This window comes from Podarcis melisellensis (assembly GCF_964234715.1).
Source record: "Podarcis melisellensis genome assembly, chromosome: 8".
NCBI lineage: Eukaryota > Metazoa > Chordata > Lepidosauria > Squamata > Lacertidae > Podarcis > Podarcis melisellensis.
In genome coordinates this window covers 42,763,970-42,791,304 of record NC_138540.1, presented here as the reverse complement: position 1 = coordinate 42,791,304, position 27,335 = coordinate 42,763,970, and the positions used below count along the sequence as shown (strand labels likewise).

Sequence of the window (27,335 nt, the reverse complement as noted above, 5' to 3'; positions counted from 1 at the left end):
TTCTGGAAGCCTGACAAATATTGGTGACCACGAAAGACAGAGCTATTCCTGGAGTTCTAGCTGAGCCATCTGAACACAAGCCTGGCATGTTTACCGGGAAGTTAGACTCGGTGGTTATGACCGACACCTTATATACATATAGTAAAGCACACTTGGGATCACAGATTAATTACATTTCTTATCCACACCGTAACAGCAAGAGATTGCCATTAATGCAATGCAAGAATTCTCACGACTTGCTTTTGCTTAGGAAAAGTAAAATTCTGGAAAAGGTTTTCTGCAGTAACACTTTGGTAATTTAGCACCGGTTGTAAGGACTGTTCTTCTGGGTTATATTCCTTCTTTCCGATGGAAGCAAATGTCAAACACATCTGCTGGATACACATCACCAAAGATGCAGAATCTTTGGCACACCTAGCACATGACCTAAAAAGCTCCAGAAGAAGAGAATTGCCATGTGTGACAGCACCTACAGTATCAAATGCAGTCTGGTGTGCATGCATTATCCCTCCTGCTTCACTCCCTATTATTTCTATTTAATAGATGTAACCATTGATGGAAAGAATGGATATTGAAACATAATTTTGAATTGTTACAATTATTTGCCTGTCTTCCCCAATCTAAACATCCTATGTTATTGCACATCATAATGTCATTGTAATTACTCGGGCATGCATGCTCTCACATAACTCTGTCTACAAGTTCAAAATGATATCATTTTGGACTGTTTTATTTTATTGTTGTAAGTTATATGTTGATATGCAACCAAATCTGTAAGCCTATGCAAATGTATTTTAAAATTTTAAAAGAAAATCAATTTTAAAAGCCTAAGTTAGAATTGCCGCATGTGGATAATTCCTTACGGAAATAGAGTCCTACATTGTCCCCATTTAGATTTTTCATCACTAGGATGGCAGCTGAAACTTCCATTGGGCTCACATATGAGGACAACCTAATAAAAGTTATCTGTTGCTTAATGAGGCCAAGTCCTTTATAAGAGATTGAAAACAGTATGTTGTTATGCAGTGTTTAGTCTGTTATTTGCTAGTGGCTATTCCTTTGGCTGACTTTAAAAAGGGGTAATCTACCTAGGTGAGCCCAAACATAAGACAGTGCAACCTGCTCAACTAAAACCTCTTTCCTCCAGGATGTAGAGAAAAGGGTTTGTGAGCATCTGCAGAAAATTGTGGACAAATGTAGCAGAAAATGAGGCTGAATATGACTGTCCCCTAGTGGTGAACATAAGTACTCACGTTCTTAAGTCATGTGCTAGTACAACAAAAACATTACCTCTAAGTTACTCGGCGATTTCTAGACATACGTGACTACAAAACAAGTGGGATTTTGTATGCAGTGCATATTCAGACACTGAGCAAAATTCCTGAAATCCTTGCTGCCCTCTCATGCCTTATCCACTTGACAGGAAGAGCCAACATTGAAGGGTCAAAAAGCGACGTCGCTACCACATGCTTGGTTTTCTACCACATGCTAAATAAGCCGTTCCTAAAGTTTTAAATTAAGGAGAACGGGAGGAAATGCAATAGAATGTGGTCTCTTTTACGCCATAGCCTGTATATCTAGGTGTAGATGTGGAAGTCCCTGTATATTCTCGACAGAACACTCCTAATTACAGAAAGCCAGTGTAAGTGACTCCTCCATGTAGGATAAATTTGACTGCTTGTCAGCTAAGTTCCACTGGGTTTCCAGTCACAGACCAAAGTGAAGGAATAGGTTTGGAACAGGTGTAAGTCTCTCCTTGCCCCTTCATGTGCCAACACACCCCTGGAACACCGCTTTTGCGAGATTTGCACTGACATATATTATGTCATATTAAGTTCCACCAGCTGAGCCTAGCTTATGCCAGCATAACTCTGGCTCAGCTGGGGTGGGGGACTTACACTGGGCTCTCAGCCCCGGCTCAGCCGAGAAAGTTCAGGATCTGACGAATCCAAGTTCTCTCTTCCTGGTGGCATGGACTGCACTGCTAAATAGTAACTGCAGGCAATCCCACAATGCACTGGGAGGTGCCCCTAACTGCACTTTGGAAGTTCTGCCTGCCACCTAAAACAGCAGACACCAACACCACAAAGCAACCACCAGAGGGCAACAGTGTGTACACAACCACCAGCACTTACCTGCGCTGTCCAACGCCTTCGTTTCTCATCTCCTTTTCTCTCTCTCTCTCCCTCTGCTTTCATTCTACTCCCAGTAGTGCAGCTAGCCTCATCCTTGGAACAAATCTGATTTAGATCCCATCTCAGATGCCGCCTCTCTTAAAAACACGCTCCTCTATTCAGTTTACTGCCATTGTCTTCCTTCTTACTTTTTGACTCTAATCCACTCTTTTTCCTCTTCTCTATCTGTGCAGCTGCCTATTACTGTCAGACAGAAGAAGCAAGGAGAAAGAAAACAAAGGAAGAAGAGAGCATCAGGAGCAGGTGGGAAAGAAGAGTAAGTTACGTGTTGAGAAGTCAGAAAGAATCACAAACAAGAAAAGCATTATAGTCAAGCAAGAACAAGCCTATAATTTAAGTCCCTTCCTAATCCCGCTCCCATTGGAATGAGCAGGGTTTGCAACAGGTGGACTCCAGCATAGAGAAGTTATGTTTATTCATTTTGCGGCTTGAGTAATGTAAATGACACTTGGCTGGATGCTTATCAGGCACGTTAAGACATTTTTATGCCAGCAGCACAAATGTGTTTTATTTTATTGTCTTGTAAAATGAGCCTCGCGGATCAGGCCAACAGCCCATCTAATCTTAGCATCCTGCTCTCACAGTGGCCAAGTAGGTACCCTAATGGGAAACCCAAAAGCAGAACCGGAATGCAATGGCATTCTGCCCACCTGCAATTGCCAGCAACTGGTATTGAGGCAAAATGCCTCTTTGACAGCAGAGGTAGCATATAAGCATCACCACTAGCAGCTGTCTCTGCTTAGATATTTAAAAGGAGGGAGATGTTATAGGCATATAATGATTAGATTGAAAAGAGTGGCGTGGATCAGAATGACTTCAAAGCAAACCTAAAGCGTTTCAATGGAAACCGGCGGATGTTAGCAGCTGAAATTTATAGAGCAAAAGTTACCCTCAAGGAAGGCTAGGAAACTTGAGCGAGAAGGCTGAGATAGAGAATGCAGAGGAACAGGAAAGGAGGGTGGTGTCTGAAGTCAGCCACAGCTATGATAATCATCAGATTTGGAGGGGAGGGGGTTGGGGAGAGGGACCGCTATGCAATTTCTCTTAGCAGAAACCAAGGGACAGTGTGCAGGATAATGGGAAAAGTGAGTCATATCAGGATGCTAAGATAGAAGAAAGATCTTGGAAATGCAAAGCAAAGGTGCTGCTTTCTGCTAGTAAATCTATCAACCTTGCCTAGTATCTCTTGTCCATGTTTAATATATTAGAAGCCTGCTTAAGGAGATCCCCAACACAATTTCAATGTTTTTACTTATACTGCTGTATTGTAAAAATGTATCACAGCAGTTTACAACAGTATGCAAACATCAAACCAAACAAAAAAATCATAAAAAGTTAAAACAATAAAAAGAAATTAAAAACAAACCTCAATAGACCATTGTAGGGAGTGTACTCTTAATTGCCTGCATAGTTATCTACATATATTTATACACCAGCATGAACACAAAAACCTGTCTTATGCTGAATGAGCCCACCTAGCCCAGTACGGTCTACTCTGACTGCCAGCAGCTCTCTGAGGATTTTGGTGGACGTTTCTCAAACCCCACCCTCCAAGATGCTTTCTTAAGGTGGAGGTGACAGGGAACTGAGTCTGCGACCATCTGCACCCAAAGCATGCCCTCTAACACTGAGCTACATCCACAGCTCATCCTCTCGCAAACATGGCTCTGTGAATTCCATCACTGTAGCTAAATGGCAATGTTACTATTAGTAAAAAAGGTAAAAGGGACCCTTGACCATTAGGTCCAGTCGTGGCCGACTCTGGGGTTGTGGCGCTCATCTCGCTTTACTGGCCGAGGGAGCCAGTGTACAGCTTCCGGGTCATGTGACTAAGCAAAACCAGAGCAGTGCACAGAAACGCCGTTTACCTTCCCGCCAGAACCTATTTATCTACTTGCACTTTGAGTGGTACCTATTTATCTACTTGCACTTGGACGTGCTTTCAAACTGCTAGGTTGGCAGGAGCAGGGACCGAGGAATGGGAGCTCACCCTGTCGCGGGGATTCGAACTGCCGACCTTCTGATCAGCAAGTCCTAGGCTCTGTGGTTTAACCCACAGTGCCACCCATGTCCCTGTTACTATTAGTACACACTACAATTTTAACCTCTCCTGCTCTGGAACTGCAAGACAAGCAAAAAGAGAAGCCATAAAAAGGAACTGCAGTATCTAAAATAGCTTTCTTAAGATACTTGATACAACCCAAACACAAGCTGTAAGCTTCAGCCCAGGAAGGTTACTACCAGAGAACGATTATGCTTCTTAAAGAGTGCTGTGATGGGCAACCTATGACTCATAAATTGGATCCAGGTGAGCCCACACTAGGATGAAGCCTTATAGAATCATTAGTCCATCTACCTCGGTACTGTCAACACCGGAGGGCAGCAGCTTTAATTGGTATGAGGAATTTCCCTACATCAGGACTTGAACCTGGGACTTTTTGCATGGAAAATATGTATCCCACCGCAGGGCTATGACCCTTCTCTAATTTAAACATACTCTTTGCATAATGGCTACTCAGGGAACTGGACTTAATCCAAGTACTGTGTAACACACAACTTACTTAATGAGTGCTGCTAAGTGTTCTAACCACACATCACTAACAGCCACCACAATGTTAGTTATTGGCTAAACAGATTATCAATGTACAGCTTTTGCGGCTCTGTCTTATCTGTTTAAAATTAAAACAACCATTACAGCATTAAGCACAGAGCACATGGTTCAAGTGAGCTAACAAAACCTGACTTTTCTTTTCAGGAAGAATAAAAAGAGCTCTTCTAATGCCAGAGAAGGCAGCTATATTCAGTTTCCTTCCATTTACTGAGGTTTCAATACAATTCCAAGGGGATGCAGAGAACAAGGTGCTTTGCTAGAACCAAGCACCTATCTTGCCTTCTAGATATTTTCCAAGTACATTATTCAAAAGCTTATCTGTGAAATGCAGCCAAAGTGATAAACAACCTTTTATTTCATTAATGTTTAATGCCAGAGTTATACTATTCATTTGGGAACATGCACACATGAAACCTCCTCAAGGGCTTCCTCTACAAAAATGAATGGGTAAAAGTTGAATGAAAAAGCATCCAAAAGAATGAAAAAACTGCATCCAAATAAAGAATGTCAGCTGCTCCCCAAGTCTTGTACAGATTACAGTTGGAGTGAATTTTAGCCAAGTGACAAAATTCATGGAAATCATAGCAAAAAAAAAAGAGTAATTGCTGGACTAAGGTTGCTTGACTAAAACCCTGACGGAAAACCTTGTTTGGCCGTAAAGTTATCTGAGTTATTGTTTGCACCCTAACCTACCTCACAGGATTGCAGAGAATAATAAAAAAAAAAAACGAGGAAGTTTCCATCTATGCTGCCCTGAGCTTCATGGAGGAGGAATGTGTGTGGTTAAAATGTAATACATACATAACAGGAAACAGCCTTTGTTAAGGATTAGTTCCTACATTGAATGTACAGCAAACATGAATAGTTTTTCAAAAACCAGGGATGGGGAGACCTGTGACCTTCCCCCAACTACAACACACATCATCCTTGAACCATCCTGACTGTGACTGATGGGAGTTATAGTTAAACAACATCTGGAGGGCCACAAGTCCGCTACACATGTAATACACTATTCCTGTTTCCTCAATTATAATGATTCACAGAGTCTGGAAGTCAAAACTAGATACTGTATTAATTATCTTAGAGGATTAGTTAAGAATTTCCACCCACAGACTTCACTCATGAACATTTATATGGCCCTTTTCATGTATAAAACGCAATACAATTCTCATCTGAACAGGGGCCTTTATTTGGTAGAGCTCTGAGATCAGGACAGCCACGTAACCAAAGCCACATAATTGGGCTGCTGCAAAAAGCGGAGATTTGAATATAGATCTCTGGACCAAACATCCGGCTTTTACCCTAGCAAATTAGCAGGGCAATTGTCACTCGTATTTTAAAGATGTGGATCAACTTTCACAAGGGCATGGATGCGAGCAAAAATGCAAGGATTCACATGACACATATTTGCCCGGATATTTTGGGAAATAACATGCAGAAATGTCTGCCAATGTACTTAGCTTTTGCCAACTGGAGGGGTGGCGAAAGGTGCCTGCTAGGCCAGAACTTAACAGCAGGACCAGTGGGTCTTAGGAATCTGCTCTACACCAAGCTAGATCATTGGTGCATCTAGCTCAGTATTGTCTACACTGACTGGCAGCAATGGGTCTTCAGGGTTTCAAGCAGGGGGCATTCCCGGCCCGAGCTGGAGAAGCCATCAGGCAAGTGCTCTACCACTGAGCTATTATCCTACGATCCCAATCATCCCCTTAAGTCTTACTTGATTTGTCTGTGGTATCCTCAAACTCAACCAGGAACGAGTATCCGTTGTTCCACATATGGAGGCAAGTGGCTGGATCGTAGCGTATTTCAAGGGGTTTAAGATGGGGGTCATAGACGCTGTCTCTCCACTGGATATTGATTGGAGACTGCCGGCTGCCCCCCGGGATTGTAATCGGGCTCTGCCACAGTGGATGTACTGGAAGAAGAAGAGGAGGACATAAGAAGTTTCTCATAAGCCGTATGGAACTCACAGATATGTTTTAGGCTGATCGATCAATGGAAGTTGCTTGGAAGAGTAGGCCACAGTGCAAACAATTCTCCAAGTTGTTCTGCATGTCCAGGGGGTCTTTGGCTGCCAAAAAACACTTGCCCACTTCTGAAACGAAGGGGAGTTTCAAAAGCAGTTTACAACGTAGCATGAAAATTCAAAACATCCCACCAAGTGATGGGAAGCTCTTCAGCTCGCCTGAAGTACTTCTCTTGATCCTGGTGACAGCATTCCAGCTGGCAACCATATTCCAAGCCAGCCTGCTTCCAAAAGTTATCAATGAAAGGAATAAACAGTTGCATTTCAGATTCACACAGAGAAGCCGCAATTAGATTTGCACCTTAACACCGCCCTGAACCTGATGCTCCCTCACACTGTAGTCAACACCTTTGCGTTCTCCAATAATTCTTTTGATTTTAATGCAATTGCTTTCAACAGTCAGATACGCTGTCACATCATTCCCTAATCTGTGGTCTTTCCTGCCACTGCTAAATATCAGCACAATTCCCAAGAAAGCCTGGATGTCAGTGCAAAGGAAAGGAAAGCTGCTCTGGGGAGAAAAGTCTGACAACTGAGTATGGAGCATGGTTGAGGGAGACTTCCAACAAGTGGCAGACTTTTGGCTCTCAAATTTCAGCAGCGCTGTGTGCAACGCTAACATTCAGCACTAAACCCCAGCCCATCTCTTGCAATCCATTCTATATCCTGAGGTGCCAGCACCCTGTTCAGCCAAACCAGTTCCACTATCCTCATATCATATTGTACAACCCCATGACTAGGGGACTGTCCCCTATGAGATAAAGCCATGATCCATTTTTCCAATCAACTGTTGCATTTGCGCAATACTGAAAAGTATGTGGGGACTCCAGATGTGAACAACAAATAAGGAACTATGGGTGTGCATTTGGGTCACTCCACATTATACATCCCCTCCCCCAGAAGACTGTCCTCTGCAAGATGGCATCAGGACATACGGCTCTGTGACATTTCCCTGCAAAGACCAGCTGAGACCAAAGGGGGCCACTTCCCAAAGGCCCTGCTGGGCTCTTGCTATGAAACCATGGACTAGTAGGTTGGGAGTTGGGGGGTTTCTGAAGTGGGTGCAAACAGGTGAGGAAGAAACTGGGAAGGACAGTGTGAAGTGTGTTGCAGTTTAATTTATCAAAAAGTTTGAACTCCTCCTTTACCTAATGAGAGCTGGTATGGTGTAGTTGTTAACAGAGTGTTCAGTTAGGGCCTGGGAGAAAGTCCCAACTCAGTAATGTAGCAATTGGGTCACCCTGAGCCCGTCACTACCTCCCAGGATAAAATGAGGAGAACCATGTATGCTGCCTTGGAAACTCCTTAAGAGAAAGGTATGGTATACATGCTATAATAATGTACATATACACAACAGCAAGGTATACAGAATACAAAACAAGCAGTCCACACAACAATCCATCATACAATACTGGGGTGCGAGGGAAAGGGCACAACCACTGGGGTTCAATAAAGCAGATCAGAAATGAAAAAGATTTAAGGTGGGGACAGGTGGAGAATGAATTGAGAGGGGTGTTTTGGGCAGGGGCGGGTTTGTAATAGTACATTAGGGTTGAACCTAACTAGGCAAAAAGCAACCCCTATTGTGTTTGGGGGAGGGCTATTGGAGAATGAGAAAAGGAACATGGGGGGGGGGATAATAAGCAGGGTGTGGACAGCTGGGAAAAGACATGGGGAGGGGGGGCGAAGGGGAAATATTAGGGCCTTATGGACCCCATGTACAGGCCATAATTTTTTGGGGGGAGGGAATGTTCCTGCAGAGAGAAGAGGGGGAGAGGAAGAATCTCTTTTCGGGGGGGTCGCCGCGGGGTGTGTCACTCACCGCCGTCCCGGAGGCGGTAGGAGGCGCAGGCGCCCAAGCTGCACCGCCTCACCCCGTCGCCGCCGCGGCGGACGGAGAGGGCGGCTGGACCCGGCCGAGGGTCCCTGCCGAGGCGGAGGAGCAGCGGCGGCAGAAGACGACGAGCCATGGCCGAGGCGGCGGCGGCGTTGTTTGGAAGCGAAAGGCTCCCTTAGTCCTCGGCCGGCGCAGCCGAGCCAGCCCCTTCCGGGGCCTCGCCCACCATCCCCGCCCGGCAAAGCGCAGCGGCCGCCAGCGGGCGAAAGTATCCTGGGAGGGACGGCCGAGTCATTTCCCCGCTCGCCGCCTGCAGGCGCCAAAAACGCTCCGCGCCGGAGTTGGGGGGCTAGAGAAACTTTCCCGGCTCGATCCGGGCGCAGGTTTCGGCGCAAGCGGCACTGGAGAAACCAAAGGGAGAGAGCGGGGCACCTCCATCCCCTCGAGGCGCATTTTATGAAGAGATTTGGCTAGGGAGATAACCAGGCGCTGCTGTCTGTCTGATGATCGGATGGCTTGGAGCGCTTTCAGGGAGGAAGCCCCGTTGGATTCAGTGTAGGGCTTACTCCTGAGTAGACACCAATAAGGATTGAGGTGTTAACGTGGGAGAGAGGGGGCGGCCACTTAGGCATGGCGTCGGGGGCGGGGAGGGAGAGATTTGCATTAAATTATCACTTGCTAATGTCAGATGTGTATCAGATGCAAATTTCTAAATGATTACAATACTATGATTTTAAAAGGCACGCGAGAGCTCTCACCCAAGGAGGGAAAATGAGTTTCTCTGCGCCTGCTCAAGCCACTGACTGACTGTTCATAGGCAGCTGTTTTATAGGCCTATAAAACGCTGTACTAACTGCCCCTTCTACTGTTTTATAGGCAACGTTATATAGGCTATCGTCCAAACACGCAGTCTTTCATTTCTGGGCTATAGAAAAACTTTATACTGCGAATGAAGCATACAGACAAATTGATCCTCCCTTTCTTCCCTGGAAATGAGATTAAGAACACAATTCCTCAAAGAGTTAAATGAAGATTCACAGTGCTGTCCTACTCAGAAGTTGAATCCCATAGGACTTACTCCTAGATGGGTGTACAGCCTAAATATGGAAAGGTCCTCTAATAAGCAAGGACTCTCTCATTAGTGAGCTAACTGGTTACAGGTGCTCCAGTGACCAGGTGTGTGGGAACTTTGGCTCACTGAATGTTACAGAACTACAACTCCCATCAGCCCCAGAAAACATGCTCAGTGGTCAGGGATGATGGGAGTTGTAGTTTGTCAATATCTAGAGGGCCAAAGGTTCCCCTTACCTTCAGAATACTATAAAATCCAGGCAGGTTTCGTGTTAAGGATGCTGGGAATTGTAGCTCCATAAGGGACAAGCTACAGTTCCCAGGATTCTTTACAGAAAGTAATGTGCTTTAAATGTGTGGGTGTAATCTTTGTCTGGATTCCAGTATTTCTTGGTGGTGTTTAACTGTAAGTAAACTACTGGATTAAGAAAGTAGTGTGGATATTTATAGTGATCAAATTTAGTACATGGATGTTTAGAATGGTGCCTCTTTCTCAGGGGTAGACACTCCTCATCAGAAGATATTTGTTATACTGTGATCCTAGGTATCTTTACTTAGAAGTAAATTGTGCTGAGTTCAATGGGACTTACTGTCAGATAAGTGCACAGGGTTGTCATCTTAAGTTCATAAACTTATCCTGCCAAATGGTGTGCAGTTACCTAAGAGTAAGCCCTAGCGTTTATTTCTAATAGAACACATATATAGGATTGGGTGGCCATGTAACTTCAACTAAATTCCTGTTTAAAATAATAATCTGCAACACTTGTTTTTAGTTTGGCTTACTGGTCAAACTCTTGAATTGTTTTCACCTTTTTTAGGTGGACTTTTAAAAATTTATGTTGAAATTATGGTGTAAACTTGAAACATATGCTACTTATGAAATATTTACACAGTGTCCTCATCAAAAGACTTGCCCCTTAAAATATGTTAGGTGTTGATAGTTTGGAAGGAATTTGTGCTCTGTAAGTTTTGAAGGCATTTGTGTTCTGTAAGTTTTGCAACAAAGTGGATTTGGACTTTATAATGAGTAAGACCTCTTTGTTTTGCCCACTACCACCATTTTTGTTGCTCTTGAACTATTTTAAATCAGAAATGAAACCCAACCTGCTGTTATTTGCCCTCTAGGGAAAAGTAAGGATGGCAACTGAGGGACCTCTCGAGGAGCTTATTGATGCAATTACTTGCCCCATCTGCCTGGGATATTTCAGAGATCCTGTGATGTTGGACTGCGGGCATAATTTCTGCAAAGCCTGCATTGTCCAGTCCTGGCCTGAATCTGAGGCCAGGTCTGCTTGCCGCGAGTGCAGGAGACTCTTTCAGCCAATGGACAGCAGGCCAAACTGGCAACTGGCAAAAGTGGTCCAGCTTGTCAAGCTGTGGGTGGAGAGATGCACAGAAAGGAGAAGAGAGGTGTGTAAAAGGCATCGGAAGCCCCTGAAGTTCTTTTGTAAGGATGATGAAGCCCCGCTTTGTATGGTGTGTAAACGGACCAAGGCACACAGTGGCCATAAGGTAGCCCTGTTGGAGGAGGTTGCCCGAGAGCTCAAGGTAAGCAAGGCAAACATTGTAATCTGCCTTATACGGAGGCTGGGAAAGGTCACAGCTTAGTGGTAGAGCATCTGCTCTGCAGGCAGAAGGTCTGAGTTCTCCAGGTAGAACTCAGTCTCTATCCCTAGAGAGCTGTTGCCAGTCAGTGTAGACAATACTGAGCTAGATGGACCAATGGCCTGACTCCTTATAAGGCAGTGTCCTGTGTCCATGTGACTCAGAACTCTACACGGGCTGGCAGCAGCTCTCCAGGGTTTCAGATGGAGAACATTCCCAGCCCTACCTGCAGATGCCTGTAACTGTACCAGGGACTTTCTGCATGCAAAACAGATGCTCCACCCATGAGCTCTGACCTTCATTGGTGGGATTTGCTGCCACCCTATAAAGATGTGGAGGTGGCCTTGGGTTGTTTTAACTTGGGGGTGGGGGAGGGGGTTGGACAAACAAATCAAATGAAGGGGAAATCTCCCTGATAAAGCAAAAAACATCATTATTTGTTGTTGTTGTTCAGGAGAAAACCAAAGCCCAGCTGAAGGCTATGGAGGAAGAGAGGAAGAACCCTGAGGGCTGCAAAATTACTCAAGAGCTGGGAAGATCAGAATGGCTGGTAAATGTTTTAATTTATATAGCTTGCGCAACCTTGGCACTCCTCTCTCCTGTTTTCCAGCCCCAGGCAGCAACTGCACTGCAATGCCCCACTTCCACTTGGGAAAAGATATTTCTTCCTCCCAAGACTTCCTTCCACTTGGTCTTCCTGCTGTTCTGCTTCCCCTTTGCTGCTGAAGCAGACAGAAAACAGTTATGAAAACCCCACTGCTATGTGGTCTTAACTTTATAAGTTGAACTTGTCCTGTTCGGTATTAAGTGGTTGAAACGAATGACCCCACCCCAAAAAATTCGTGGTAAGAAAAGTTACAGGATTTTAGCAGGGAGCTGCAGGATATGCACTGATTGTAAACGAAGCTGTGTCGACTCTGAAACTTCTGCAGGCACAAAAGGTATTCATAGTAATCACCCTGACACCCACAATCATGAATTCATGATATAAAGGCTTTAGGGAGGGGCCCTAAGCTAATTGCTGCCCTTCTCCTGCTAAGAGGCTTGGAGGGAAAACAAGGGAGTAAGGTAATTTTCTGGCACTGATCAAGGAAGTGTCTGGGAAGAGGAAACCACACTGCAGGTCTCTGGAGACCAGGTGATACACACACCCCACCAAGCATAGTCCATCTGGTCACTCCTACTAGTGAATGCAGACAGAAATGAAGTGGCCCATGAAAGGGAAGCACTGGTGTGCTCCGAGGACCCCTGAGTTCCTGGATCTTCCATTTGCACAGGGAGATGGCACTATCAATAGATCTTGTCCTGTCCAGATCTGGGATTACGTCTCTTTTACTGGAGCTGTGGTAGTTAAATATATACAGTGGTGCCTTGGTTCTCAGACTTAATCCGTTCCGGAAGTCCATTCCAAAACCAAAGCGTTCCAAAACCAAGGCGCGCTTTCCCATAGAAAGTAATGCAAAATGGATTAATCCGTACCAGACTTTTAAAAACAACCCCTAAAACAGCAATTTAACATTAATTTTACTATCTAATGAGACCATTGATCCATAAAATGAAAGCAATAATCAATGTACTGTACTATAAAATAAATAAGACAGTATTGTAGATGATAATAATTTTTTTTCTTATGTTGTAAAAAAAAACTGCTCCTTTTCCCTTATGGGGTACCCAAGAGCCCATATATGTAGGTTCCTTTTGTAGGTTTTTTATTGGTAGGAGAAAAATAACAGAGGCCAGCCAGAGAATATTGAGAAGCAAAGCAGCTAGTAAGCCTGATCTTTATTAAACTGTTGCAACCGGGTGCTCTGCCACCCACCCCCGCAGGAGGAAGAACCCAGAACAAAGTTTTGCAAGCCCTTATATAGACTTTTGAAACTGCCACCTTGTACTGGAGTGGCTTGCCGGTTCCTCCTCCAGGTGGATCACGTTTGGTCAAAACTCTCCACTATGACCTGTTCATCTTGGATCACGTTTGGTCAAAACTCTCCACCCAAGATGAACAGGTCATAGTGGAGAGTTTTGACCAAACGTGATCCACCTGGAGGAGGAACCGGCAAGCCACTCCAGTATCCCTGCCAAGAAAACTCCATAGACAAAGACAACAGGCATATAAAAGTTATGACGCTGGAAGATGAGCCCCTCAGGTCGGAAGGCGTCCAACATGCTACTGGGGAAGAGCGGAGGGCAAGTACAAGTAGATCCAGAGCTGATGAAGCGGCTGGGCCAAAGCCGAAAGGACGCTCAGTTGCGGATATGCCTGGAAGCGAAAGGAAAGTCCAATGCTGTAAAGAAAAATATTGCATAGGAACCTGGAATGTAAGAACCATGAACCTGGGTAAGTTGGAGGTGGTCAAAAATGAGATGGCAAGAATAAATATTGACATCCTGGGCATCAGTGAACTAAAATGGACGGGAATGGGTGAATTCAGTTCGGATGACCATCATATCTACTACTGTGGGCAAGAAACCCGTAAAAGAAATGGAGTGGCCCTCATAGTCAACAAAAGAGTGGCGAAGGCTGTACTGGGATGCAATCTCAAAAATGATAGAATGATCTCGATACGAATCCAAGGCAGACCTTTTAACATCACAGCAATCCAAGTTTATGCACCAACTACTGGTGCCGAAGAAACTGAAATTGACCAATTCTATGAAGACTTACAACACCTTATAGAAGTGACACCAAAGAAGGATGTTCTTCTCATCATAGGGGATTGGAATGCTAAAGTAGGGAGTCAAGAGATAAAAGGAACAACTGGCAAGTTTGGCCTTGGAGATCAAAACGAAGCAGGGCAAAGGCTAATAGAGTTCTGTCAAGAGAACAAGCTGGTCATCACAAACACGCTTTTCCAACAACATAAGAGACGACTCTACACATGGACATCACCAGATGGGCAGCATCAAAATCAGATTGATTATATTCTCTGCAGCCAAAGATGGAGAAGCTCTATACAGTCAGCAAAAACAAGACCTGGAGCTGACTGTGGCTCAGATCATCAGCTTCTTATAGCAAAATTCAAGCTTAAACTGAAGAAAGTAGGAAAAACCACTGGGCCGGTAAGATACAATCTAAGTCAAATCCCTTATGAATACACAGTGGAAGTGAGGAACAGGTTTAAGGATTTAGATTTGGTGGACAGAGTGCCTGAAGAACTATGGATGGAGGCTCGTAACATTATACAGGAGGCAGCAACGAAAACCATCCCAATGAAAAGGAAATGCAAGAAAGCAAAGTGGCTGTCCAATGAGGCCTTACAAATAGCGGGGGAGAGAAGGCAAGCAAAATGCGAGGGAGATGGTGAAAGATACAGGAAATTGAATGCAGATTTCCAAAGAATAGCAAGGAGAGACAAGAAGACCTTCTTAAACGAGCAATGCAAAGGAATAGAGGAAAGCAATAGAATGGGAAGAACCAGAGATCTGTTCAAGAAAATTGGAGATATGAAAGGAACATTTAGTACAAAGATTTCCATAATAAAGGACAAAAGTGGAAAGGACCTAACAGAAGCAGAAGACATCAAGAAGAGGTGGCAAGGATACACAGAGGAATTATACCAGAAAGAAATGGATGTCCCGTATACCCCAGGTAGTGTGGTTGCTGACCTTGAGCCAGACATCCTGGAGAGTGAAGTCCAATGGGCCTTAGAAAGCACTGCAAATAACAAGGCCAGTGGAAGTGACGGTATTCCAGCTGAACTATTTAAAATTTTAAAAGATGATGCTGTTAAGGTGCTACACTCAATATGCCAGCAAGTTTGGAAAACTCAGCAGTGGCCAGAAGATTGGAGAAGATCAGTCTACATCCCAATCCCAAAGAAGGGCAGTGCCAAAGAATGCTCCAACTACCGCACAATTGCACTCATTTCACACGCTAGCAAGGTTATGCTTAAAATTCTACAAGGAAGGCTCAAGCAGTATGTGGACCGAGAACTCCCAGAAGTGCAAGCTGGATTTAGAAGAGGCAGAGGAACCAGAGACCAAATTGCAAACATGCGCTGGATTATGGAGAAAGCTAGAGAGTTCCAGAAAGACATCTACTTCTGCTTCATTGACTATGCAAAAGCCTTGGACTGTGTCGACCACGGCAAACTATGGCAAGTTCTTAAAGAAATGGGAGTGCCAGATCACCTCATCTGTCTCCTGAGAAATCTCTATGTGGGACAAGAAGCTACAGTTAGAACTGGATATGGAACAACTGATTGGTTCAAAATTGGGAAAGGAGTATGACAAGGCTGTATTTTGTCTCCCTGCTTATTTAACTTATATGCAGAATTCATCATGCGAAAGGCTGGGCTGGATGAATCCCTAGCCGGAATTAAGATTGCCGGAAGAAATATCAACAACCTCAGATATGCAGATGACACAACCTTGATGGCAGAAAGTGAGGAGGAATTAAAGAACCTTTTAATGAGGGTGAAAGAGGAGAGCGCAAAATATGGTCTGAAGCTCAACATCAAAAAAACGAAGATCATGGCCACTGGTCCCATCACCTCCTGGCAAATAGAAGGGGAAGAAATGGAGGTAGTGAGAGATTTTACTTTCTTGGGCTCAATGATCACTGCAGATGGTGACAGCAGCCACGAAATTAAAAGACGCCTGCTTCTTGGGAGAAGGGCAATGACAGGCCTAGACAGCATCTTGAGAAGTAGAGACATCACCTTGCCAACAAAGGTTCGTATAGTTAAAGCTATGGTTTTCCCAGTAGTGATGTATGGAAGTGAGAGCTGGATCATAAAGAAGGCTGATCGCCGAAGAATTGATGCTTTTGAATTATGGTGCTGGAGGAGACTCTTGAGAGTCCCATGGACTGCAAGAAGATCAAACCTCTCCATACTGAAGGAAATCAACCCTGAGTGCTCACTGGAAGGACAGATTGTGAAGCTGAGGCTCCAGTACTTTGGCCACCTCATGAGAAGAGAAGACTCCCTGGAGAAGACCCTGATGTTGGGAAAGATGGAGGGCACAAGGAGAAGGGGGCGACAGAGGACGAGATGGTTGGATAGTGTTTTCGAGGCTACCAGCATGAGTTTGACCAAACTGCGGGAGGCAGTAGAGGACAGAGGTGCCTGGCGTTCTCTGGTCCATGGGGTCATGAAGAGTCGGACACGACTAAACGACTAAACAACAACAATAACAAAGCTCAAGACCACCCCCCAATACATCATACGTACATCACAGAATGGGCGATCTACAGCAGAATCCTGTCTGGCAGGAAACCTGTTAATGGGTTTACCTGGAGAGCCTGGCCATTCTTTTGTGATTTTTTGTTTGTTTGTTTAGTCGTTTGGTCGTGTCTGACTCTTCGTGACCCCATGGACCAGAACACGCCAGGCACTTCTGTCTTCCACTGCCTTCCGCAGTTTGGTCAGACTCATGTTTGTAGCTTCTAGAACACTGTCCAACCATCTCATCCTCTGTCGTCCCCTTCTTCTTGTGCCCTCCATCTTTCCCAACATCAGGGTCTTTTCCAGGGAGTCTTCTCTTCTCATGAGGTGGCCAAAGTATTGGAGCCTCAATTTCCAGTGAGCACTCAGGGCTGATTTCCTTAAGAATGGATGCGTTTGATCTTCTTGCAGTCCATGGGACTCTCAAGAGTCTCCTCCAGCACCATAATTCAAAAGCATTAATTCTTCGGTGATCAGCCTTCTTGATGGTCCAGCTCTCACTTCCATACATCACTACTGGGAAAACCATGGCTTTAACTATACGGATAGTTTTGTGATGATAAATACTTAATTCCTCAGTCCAGGTCACAGGCTCACCCTATTCATACACAGATATGCCCTTAAGACAGGATTTGTGAGCAAAGAGACAATGGGGAGGCTTTCCCATTTCCTTCCTCCTTGCAGATAAACATTTGAGGTCAATTTGGGGGAGTCCAAATGGTTTTGGGATTGCTCTCCTGTACTATTTCAGACACATAGTTTATATACTTATGTATGTGTCTGCCTTGTCAAGTTATGAACATATAGGAATTCTATATATTCTCACATATATAAATCATAACACTTACCTGTACTGATTATAGTCATTGTTTGGATGGGGGGGGTACTTTTATCCATTTCCACAGTCAATCAATCAGTAGCTGAACTGGGTTCCACACAGTCACAAAAACAAATTAACCAAAAAAGCCTCAAAAACAAAAACGCAAAATAAATAGCAAAAACAAAAGCATCAAACTTAATCCATTCCGGAAGTCTGTTTGACTTCTGAAATGTTTCAAAACCAAGGTGCAGCTTCTGGTTGGTGCAGGTGGCCCAGAAACAATAGCTGACAGCCTCATCGGCCGTTCAGCTTCCAAAAAACGTTCCGGGTTTTCGGCATTTGGGAACCAAGGCATTTGAGTAGCAAGGCGTTTGAGAACCAAGGTACCACTGTTTATCTTAATAAGTAGCCACTACATTCTCTTTGTCCTTGACTTGCCTCTACTAACTTGAAGGGAGTATTTTCTGCTCTCTGCGAGGCTTCCTGACCAAATCCATGTGAAGTTTGAAGAGAATGTTTTGTGAATCTGCATCCCCTGATCTCACCCAGCCCTCTCCTTTTCTTTCTCTGCCCTGCAGAAAATGTGACTGGACCCAGGCATAGCACCCTATCCCCTGTCAATCTGTCTGAGGACCCTAAGGGTGTGAGACGCAAGGCGTAAAAGATTTGGAACCTGCCTGTCCACCTTCTGATGTTGTACAAAACACAAAGGAATCCAACTCCCACGACCATCACTCTGAAGACAGAGGGACCACCAGGTTGTGAGTCCTCGGAAACTTTAGCCCCATCCCATAATTCAATGTGCATGTTCGGTCATGGGTGGGGAGACGGCAGGCTCCACCTCCCCACCTGTAAACTTGCATTTGAACTCCCATGTAAAATTCCCACGTAGAGGGAACTGTTCAGGAATTCAAATGCACAAACTGAGTTACTAACCCTTTGCTTCTGTTGAGGAAGCCTTAATACTTACGTTTACCTAGTTGATTCTAGGTTCTTAAATTCCTTCTAAACTAACACTTTTGCCCAGAGAGAAGACTGCGTTTTTTTCTGGACTTTTAGAGGATTTTTTAGAAGTTTAGAAGTTGCTTTGTGAGGTTTGGATTGCTCCCTAAAATAAACTGTTGGGAACAATTCTATAACATACCTCAGGCAGGGAGTAAATATACACCTGAGTGACCTGAGAGTCCTTTACTTACAATGGTTCCTTGAGCGAACTGATAAGTGTTATAATGCCATCTCATCCATCTTGCATTTTTATGTTTTCATCAGATATTCTGATCAAGTGGCATCTCTTTGCTGAGGTTTGTTCTTATATATTTTTGGGGTGGGGGTTGGTTACATATGAGCACTGAAAAAATAAAAATAAAGCTTTTAACAAACTAAGCAGAAATGTATCAAATTGCTGCGTATCAATGATAACCCTGATGGCTCTTGCAAGAAGATTTATTTCCAGCACTCAGTCGTCTAGAGATGCTTGAGAGCCAGATGATGTTTGAGGGAGTTGTTTCCTCCAGGGGCATAGACCTGATTGCAAGCAGAGGGTGAGACCCACTTCAAGTGGGAAGAGGGAGAAACTCTGTGGATCAAAACTCTGTGGATTAAACAAGCAAGGAGGCCGGGGTCTTAGTGTAGATGTGGGAATGTTCAGGGAGGCAGGAGAGGATATATTGTTTAATGATATCCTTCCTAAATTGTGTTAGCAAGTTCTGTATCTTAGCAGATACAGAACATTCCCCTTTAAACACACAGCAGGATGAGAACAGAAATCGTGCTCCGGCGGCGCGGCAGCAGCAGGAGGCCCCATTAGCTAAAGTGGAGCTTCAGGTTAAGAACAGTTTCAGGTTAAGAATGGACCTTCGGAACGAATTAAGTACTTAACCTGAGGTACCACTGTATAAGATTCCTGGTAAGATCCCTTATTGTCCCTTTTAAAAAGAACAGAAACGACAATCTTATGAAAGTCAACATAAAAGTAGTTTACTCAAAATCTTTCAGTTCACAGTTAGATCCCTGAAGGCAGACTTCGGTTGCAAAAGTACAGATCTACATGAACTATCCCATAAAGGAGTTAGTCCCAAGTGACTGCGACTGAGCAGCCACTTCTCCTAACACATAGGAAAACAAAATGGAGAAGAAGACAGCAAGAGAAGAATGTGTGCTCCTTCTTGCCCAGATTAGGCCTCTCTCTCACACACACAGGCCTCTAGTCACATGCAGAGGAAGTTTGTCACAGCTCAGGAGGAAACAAGAAGTTTTATCCTGACTGCATACAAAGCACCCCCTAGCATGTTCATTCTAGGAATGTTGTACTTGACTGCTGTGTGTTTCACATCCCACACTTACAGGCAGCAGCAGCAGGTGATTTCTATTGCCTTTGCGCTGCACTTGTGGGCTTCTAGTAGTAGAGCACTTTTTGCATGCAGAATGTCTCCCAGGTTCAGTTGCCAATGGGGCTTTCCAGGACTGGAAGAGACACCTTGGAAGAGACTCCCAGGGCCCTCAAATACTTTAGTAGGGGGTCTGAAGGGACATCGGACCCTAGAAGTTGGCTCCTATGGAGCAAGTATTCATTCAGAGCTTTTAAATTGTGTTGGAACAGTTCCTTAGGATGGAAAGAACATCAAAGGGGAGGGATTACATTGAAAGAAAAGCATGTAAGGTTAAAAAAAGAGGAACCCATTTGTTTTATTGCTGGAAAGATATGTTGCTTTAAAAGTTTGCCTAAGGATAAAAGTAAGGGAAAGGGCAGGATTGCACCATTAACTGATAAGAGCAGTTGTGTTCTGTCCACCTACGCAAATAGCTGAGGACAGATGATCACTCCTGGGATTCCCTTATCATGTGGATAGACAGGAAACTGGTTTTTGCCCACTCTACTGAAATTAACAAGTTGTAGCAGTAGCGTGGTTCAAAACTAGTAAAATTATCTATTTCATAGTGAGTGTGGGAAACAGTAACAAAAAGTCATGAGTAACAAACTTTCCTCTTCGTGTAGCAAGCGATGAATGTGCTGCTTTTCCTGGCTGCTTGCCATCTGACAGATTTCTGTGTTATCTGGCAGGTTGCTTACTGACAGCACAAGCAGAAGAAGGTGTTCCAAAGAAAGTAAACAGAAATAATTATTTTCTAAAAGCAGCAGGAGGTGTATCTGTTCCCCCAAAAAGCCAGAGGAGCAAATAGGTGGGATAAATGGGTTAAATAATAACAATGAACGTAGCAAATACAGACAGTGGGTATGTTGTAATATTTGTCTGGCCCGAAGTCCCCAAAAGTAGAAGTAGCATTTATTAACAGTGAAGGGCAGACAGAATAATACAGGTTTTTTTTTTCAATAAAAGAAAAGACTGGCTATGTTTATGTGAGACTAGGTGATTAGGACAATTAATGCTCTTTCTGAGGGTCATCCCCCCCCCCCATCTTAAACTTCAGTAGGCAAGAAACAATCTGGAGGGAACAGGGATTTCAGTTTGTAGCGTGCTTGTACTATTGTAAGTTTCCATAAGGGGCTGTGTTTTGTCAGTGTCAACATTCAAGCATGACACACAATTATCTTGACTCGGTGAAGTTGTGTTTTAAGCTCTCTGTACTTTTCCATGTCAATGTGAATTCATATTTGCCTAATATTGTGGCTAGAAAATATCTGAAAGGGCATTAAATTAAATCTTCCGCTGGAGTAAGAACTCTGATCCAAATTGTAATATTTGGGGGAGGTGAAGAAGGGGGGGAGGCATGTGCTTTTTAAAATAAAATACTTTTTTAAAAAAGTTTTTGTAGCAAAACAAACCAACCCTTGAATAGGATGTGGGCAGGGGAAATGGAAACTGTTCCTTTCTAACAAAGAGGCTTTTCGTTACAGGCTGAGCTAGTATAATTGCCATGGTGATACATTTCGAAACATAAAACAAATTTATATGGCTGAATATGTTGCTTCTTTGGTGTTTTGTCTCCTTCATATGCACGTCCAAACCGATAGAGGTGGTTTTGTATCCCCAACATCTACCCCCAGTGCCATAAATGTTTCAAATTATCCCTATTCCCTACCCATCCCATCTGCCTCTTTAAAAACAAAACCCAAAAAACTTGTCTGTCTTGTAGATAGAGTTTCTATGCTAGGCTGCCACTTCAGCAGTGATCTTTAAATGGGTTGGAGAAACCCGTCCCACCCCTTTGTTTAGACAGGATGAAGGGGTCTGCAATGGATTTTGACAAGGGAAAACCCACCTGTCCATCATGTGGTAGCAGTGACATCATGTGATTGACAAGTGGATTGCCCCACCCACCTGTAAAAGTTGGTCTGCAAGTTAGTTCCCCAAAAAGGTTCTCCATCCCTGATTTGTATAATATACGTGAAAAGCAAGAGTAACACTCCATGCATCTATTGAAGTGGGATCCAATTCAGAAAGTGTCTGCCACAGGGACTCATCTATAGTGGGGCAAAGATGCTATAGTTCACCCACCCATAATTATGTTCTTCAATATGTAAGCTCCTTGCGGGCAAGGACCTTTCTCTTTTTGCCTGTGAAGGCCAGGAAGGCGCTAGGTGCGCCGTACAAAGAACAATAAGCACATTTTCTCACTGAGACGCATCTTGCCATAATCGGCATAATCTGTTTGCTTGGCAGAGTTCTCTTTGGGAGGATGTCACTCTTTCGAACCAGGAAATTGCCAGCTTCAGTTGACTAAGGCTTTAATCCCTTTCAGGCCTCAACAAAGAATAAATACAGAAGGTATTTTCACCCCTCCCCTTGCAAAAAAAATCCCTATCTGAAGGTGCACTGGACTGTGTCTGAAACTTGTTATGCAGCATTGCCTGTGAAATATGAAAGAGGAGAGAGGACGTAAACATATGAATTCAGAAGCGGCATGTAGGATGACTCAGCGCTGATGCCATTCCTGACCCCACTCAGCATAGATAGGAGTGGTATGAAGGAAAAGGGCAGTTTCTACAGGGCCTTTTTACATCCATACAGGAGATCTGAACAACCCATTTGCAATACAAATCACTCTCTACCCCCATCTGCAAGCACCAAGTTTGCCTTTTCCCTCCTCTGCCCCCTTGCCAAATCCTTTTCTTTTTGTCTCATGTCTTTTAGATTGTAAGCCTGAGGGCAGGGACTGTCTTATCACTGACATCTGGAAACCGCTCTGAGGCCTTTTTTTGGCTGAAAAGCAGGTGGGTTTTGTTTTTTTAATGCTTTAAAGAAGTAAAGTTCCTATTAACATTGTGTGACCTCCAGACAGTGGAACTGAGAAGGGATTGACATACTTCTGGGAAGCATGACAACATCCAGCACATCGACAGTGCTTGGTGACCTTTTGTATTCCCATTATCTCAGTGCCTCTTTTATTAGGTCCAACAGACCAAGGTGTGGCTAAGGACAGCCTTTGGCAGCCTGGTGTCCTCTCCATAGACTATGTACTACAGCTCCCATCAGTCTCAGCATCATATGGCTGCAATGGCTGGGACTGATGGGAGTTCTAGTCCAAAACATCTGGAGGGCTCTGTGCTGGGGAAGGCTGACTTAGGGTAAGAAACAACAGAGATGGGTGGGGTTGGCTGTGCAGTATAATCACATTGTCTGCCTGGAGGCATCTGACTGTCACTTGGTTGCCTGAGGACAGGGAGGGCAAAGTTGTTTTCTCCTGCCCAAAATGTGCTTGAAATAGAAGTGCCAGGTGGGGAGGTTGCACGAACAGCAAGTTGTTCTGAAAGTGGGGATGATATATTGCGGATCTGGCTGAGCTGCTTGTTAGGCTGAAGTATTGGGAGAAACTGGATAAAAATCCAAACCATCTAGAGATCACCAGGTTGGAAAAGACAACAATTGGGGGGGGGGTCAAGTCAAGCTTCTTGGATTAGTGTAAATGTGGCCTGCATTGGACATGCTGGTCTTTGGAGAGTGCTCAGATAAAATCTAGGCCATGTGGGTGTAGGGAATTATCTGCCTTGGATGCTATGGGAAAGGGAATACAGGGCTGGATGGATCTGAGGGTGCAAATTTCAGGCATCAGGTTCAAATGGATTTATTTCAGGAGGCCTTTGCACCATGGATGGTGCTCTACTTTTCTCTCTCTTATGTTTGGAACATACAGTGAGTCAGACCACCAGTGGTGGCTTTATGATCTGTGGTGCCCTGTGTGCAGTCTACTTGGGGGGGCCCTATTACCGGTAGTTCACACAAATAAATTTGACCATGTCAAGGGTATTCACAACAGAAACAAAATACCCACTTGGCAACTCCCGCCCTGATGGACCAGCCTCCTCAGTTTCTCATCTATAAAATGGGAGTGGAATAGTGACCTACAGGGCCTTGTGAAAGTGATCCAGATAAAGGTGGTCATGGGCTTGGCTCAATGAGCCTACGCATCTAAGAACACTCATTTGGGAGTAAATTTAATTGAAATCACTGAAATATAGTTCTGAGTAAGCATGCAACGGCTGCAAAAATGAGAAGACGTGTTGCTTTTAATCATCATCATAGCTAGCTATATATTGTATATATCACATAATAACCTGCGCTTCTTGAATAAAACTCTGGCGCTGAGAGCAGGGCATGGAAAGTGAGTTTTTTAAGGCTGTTTGCATTGGTTTCAGAAAACATTTTGAAAGGCCAGAAAGGGGAAACTCTCTGTTACAGACACACTTCTGAGTCATACCATGTACTAAGATGGGAATAAATGACTCAAAATTTCCTGTGGATTTGCTTTAGCATTAAAAAGATCTGGCAATATTTGTGCCTCAGTGGGGGGAGGCTGGAATAGCACAGATATTATGAAATGCTGTGCCTTTTATGGTTAGAAATTGTATATTTTGCTCCTTAAGTTGCAGGAGTCTTAAAAACCTCGATCTTGTTTTCTGTTCAAAAGTAGTTTTAGCAGATTAATCTTTTCTAGGAAACATTCCAAACCCCACAGTCAGCAGTACCTTTGATAGGACCAACAAAAATGCCTCAAACTTATTTTCACTATTTTGCCCCCAAACTGAAAAATGTCCTCCCTGATTTGTATCCAAAAGCTTAAAAGTTCATTTACTATTTTGTGAAGGTGCTGCCTGACTGGATTTTGGATTTGTTTGTGTGTGTGTGTGTGTGTGTGTGTGTGGATCATTCACACAGCTTCTTTTGGCTTTTGTGCTGCCAAGAAATGTGTTTTCCTAATGTGAATCATTAGTGCAATTAGTTGCACTTTATCAATTGACATTGTTCTGAATGGATTTAGTTCTGGTTTCTTCTGTGTTTCAGTTTTTCCTGAAACACAAATCTGTCAATTTAAACTCTTTTAAAGAAACTCTTGCATACATTGGTCAGAAAACACCCCAAAGTTTGTTGGCTTGATTCCTTAAGTGAACACCAACAGATGTTATACAAACTGGAATGAATCACTCTTAATATTCTCCACAGTAGCATGGGATAGAGTTCCAAGTTCAAGGATATTAATTATTATAGGATTTACAATAATGGATATATCTGAATATCATTCCATGTCACTGGCTTCTTGAAATGCTAGACAGGCAATGAATGGCAAAGGGTTTTTGGTCTCCACTTTCTTGGGCACAATTGGAAATCTAGGAAACAGTTGTGGGCATCACAAAATACCCATTACATTAAAAGAAATAAGTAAAGGTGACCTAGGTGGGCACCAAGCATGTTTTCTGAAGATTCCACATTGGGGATTTCAGCAAGGAACACTACAGAAACATTAAGGATAACTTTTCCTTCGACTTGTCAAAAAAGACGAATTAATGTAGAGGAAGACAAGGATGGGCATTTAGAAAAAGTGTGACATTGCCCAAGTATCAACAATAATGTGGTATTACACCATCTCTCATTCTCTAGAACAAACACACCAATTACTTCGCACACCTAATCCTTCTTCAAAAAGCAGTCATTTATTATGGAGCAAAATTCTTCACAAGTAATTAGCTCCCTCATTCTCATAATAAATCTTATGAGGTGGGTTGTGCACACCCCCATTTTAAAGATGCAAAGCTGAGTCTGGGGGGAAACTATTCACCTGCAGTCAGGTTTCATCCGAATCAGTACAAAATCCAGTTAAGAAAGCTGCAGAACAGGTGGGCTAATCATAAAGATAGAAATTACTCTGAACATGCACAGAATGCATTTTTGCTCCACCGATCAACCACAGCCTGCACTTGCACATTTAGAATTGCGGGACAGGTTTTTCTGTGTATTTTCCAGGCAGCTTCATCCCCAGCACCCATTTTTAGAAGTGTAGCCCTGCAGAGAGCTTCTGCTCCAGAGGCAGTTTCAACCCAGCTCTTGTTAAAATGCAAACAGTTCTCTATTTGCAACACGGCACAAGCATTTCCCTCCTCTCTTATATTTTGTAGAAGCTCAGTATTTATGGCATTGGCATTCAGGCTGACTGGCAAGAATGAAAACTTTTTCCTATTCATTTTGGCTCCTGTTAGATAGCTAATGGCTTACATTCATTTTCATATCGTATAACCCTTACAGCTGCTGCTTTCACCAAACTCACAATTTGTAGAATAATTACTAACTCAAATGTACCAGCAAACTTGTAAAGGGTGACATTCTATTCCTATGCAGCTGGCAAGGAGGAAAGTCCACTGAACATTGGCAGTGAATCTTCAATTTCTCCTTTATTCCCCCCCTCTTACAAAATTATCTTTCTTTCCCCCCATTTCAACCACAGTAGAAAATTCCCTCTGGGTTCTTTCTCATCTGAAATAATGGCTACCATTTTTCTTAACTTTCATAAATGGCTTTCACCCTCAAAGTTTCTGCTGTGTGTTGCCTCATCCTCACACAGGTGCCGACGATGCACTTCTAACAAGAAGGATAACAAATATAGATACTTACATGAAGCGTATCTGTTTTTATAAGTACAAGTGGCCAAGCTGCATGCCCTGGCTGGTATCAGATGCTGATACTGCCCCCAGAGAGTTGTCAGCTGCTTGCTGAAATGTGTCATGTTCGTTACCTTCAGCTTGGTCAGAAAGACCATTTTGGACCAGCACCAAGGCCTCCTATAGGGTCTATATAGCCAGAGGAACAAGTGCTCTCCCAACGCAAAGCTGGAATAATATGCTATGAGTGATCGGACTTAAATAAACCCAGTTCTGTTTATGAACTATTCTGATCACCCAGGGGCACACCCATTTGGTGGTGGTGATGGTGGGGGGGAGCCAAACAGATAGTTAAATTTCAACCCATCCCACAGCTGGATTCTTCATTGGTTCTAATTTTTGGTGGAGAGGCTGGACTCACTGGCTGCTGCCTGTGAGTTTTGCATATAGAAACGGCCCAAATAAATTCCCTGCCGTGCGCAGGACATTCTTCTGCAGAGTCCTGTGTGATGCTTTAGTGATTTGCATACCTTACTTTTCTTTTGCTTCTTTTTAAAGATAGTGTTGTTTGTTCAGTATCCATCCACACTGTTTACAGAGGGCAAGCAGGCAGATGAAGGACAAAGTACTTGTGGAGAGGGGCAATGGTACGAATATTGTTACACACCACTGCAATCTTTGAGCAGTGAGAGACTCTGTGGGTTCCAAGCGTTTACCCAGTGTTCATTTTTTGGGGAATGAGTGTCAGTGGAGACTGTGGTGTCTTTAGGATATATGGTTTTATTTACCCATGTATACAACCTGAGCATAGGATAGTGGGGCTCACAGCATTAACATTGCCATAGATATTGCTTTCCCTTTAGGTTTCCAGGGGAGCCCCAGCACAGAGCAAGACCTGTCTCTGTGTCTGTAGCTACTGTTTTCATATACAGTATGTACATATCTATATATATGTATCACACACAGAGACTACCGGTATATTTTTCTCCTATAGTCTGCTTAGGTGAGGGGATGCAGGAAGGGCTCACCTATTTGTTCTGTGAACAACTTTTTTGGTTATGCTAAATTGTGGTATTTAGCTAGTCAGTCCAAACCATTACCTTGAAAGAAGGAAATGGTTTGGTTGGTTTCCCCTTATACATTCTACCTTCACAGATACAGGATTGCAG

At 43.7% G+C, this 27,335-nt stretch overlaps 2 protein-coding genes across 4 annotated transcripts in view; one reads left to right on the top strand and one right to left on the bottom strand.

The window, feature by feature from the left end:
- CA5A (carbonic anhydrase 5A) overlaps positions 1 to 26,427 on the bottom strand; it is a 34,308-nt gene extending 7,881 nt beyond the window's left edge. The window contains exons 1-2 of one of the 2 annotated variants that reach the window (XM_081920235.1): positions 26,180 to 26,427; positions 6,527 to 6,724 (exon numbers count right to left, since the gene is read on the bottom strand). In XM_081920235.1, the coding sequence (XP_081776361.1) occupies positions 6,527 to 6,724; positions 26,180 to 26,324 (343 nt within the window). In that variant the 5' untranslated portion in view covers positions 26,325 to 26,427. Of the gene's footprint in view, positions 1 to 6,526; positions 6,725 to 8,657; positions 8,894 to 26,179 lie in introns of those variants that run through there. The other variant, XM_081920234.1, reaches the window with a different exon arrangement.
- Positions 10,135 to 18,694, top strand: LOC309374956 (zinc finger protein RFP-like). Of its 2 annotated transcripts, XR_014170766.1 has the most exons (4): positions 10,135 to 10,149; positions 10,869 to 11,291; positions 11,803 to 11,898; positions 17,915 to 18,694. XR_014170766.1 is itself a non-coding variant. In XM_081920249.1 (3 exons), the coding sequence occupies exons 1-3, from the start codon at positions 10,881 to 10,883 to the stop codon at positions 17,921 to 17,923; spliced, it is 516 nt and encodes a 171-aa protein (XP_081776375.1). In that variant the 5' UTR covers positions 10,869 to 10,880; the 3' UTR covers positions 17,924 to 18,694. The 2 variants fall into 2 exon arrangements, 1 of the variants encoding a protein (XP_081776375.1); XM_081920249.1 differs by lacking the exon at positions 10,135 to 10,149.
- Positions 26,428 to 27,335: the final 908 nt, after the last annotated feature.

What these genes read in the sequence shown, in the direction of transcription:
- LOC309374956 (XM_081920249.1), top strand. Translation starts at nt 10,881, where the DNA reads ATGGCAACTGAGGGACCTCTCGAGGAGCTTATTGATGCAATTACTTGC. An exon ending in AGGTTGCCCGAGAGCTCAAG is followed by an intron (nt 11,292 to 11,802) that starts GTAAGCAAGGCA and finishes GTTGTTGTTCAG; the next exon opens with GAGAAAACCAAAGCCCAGCT.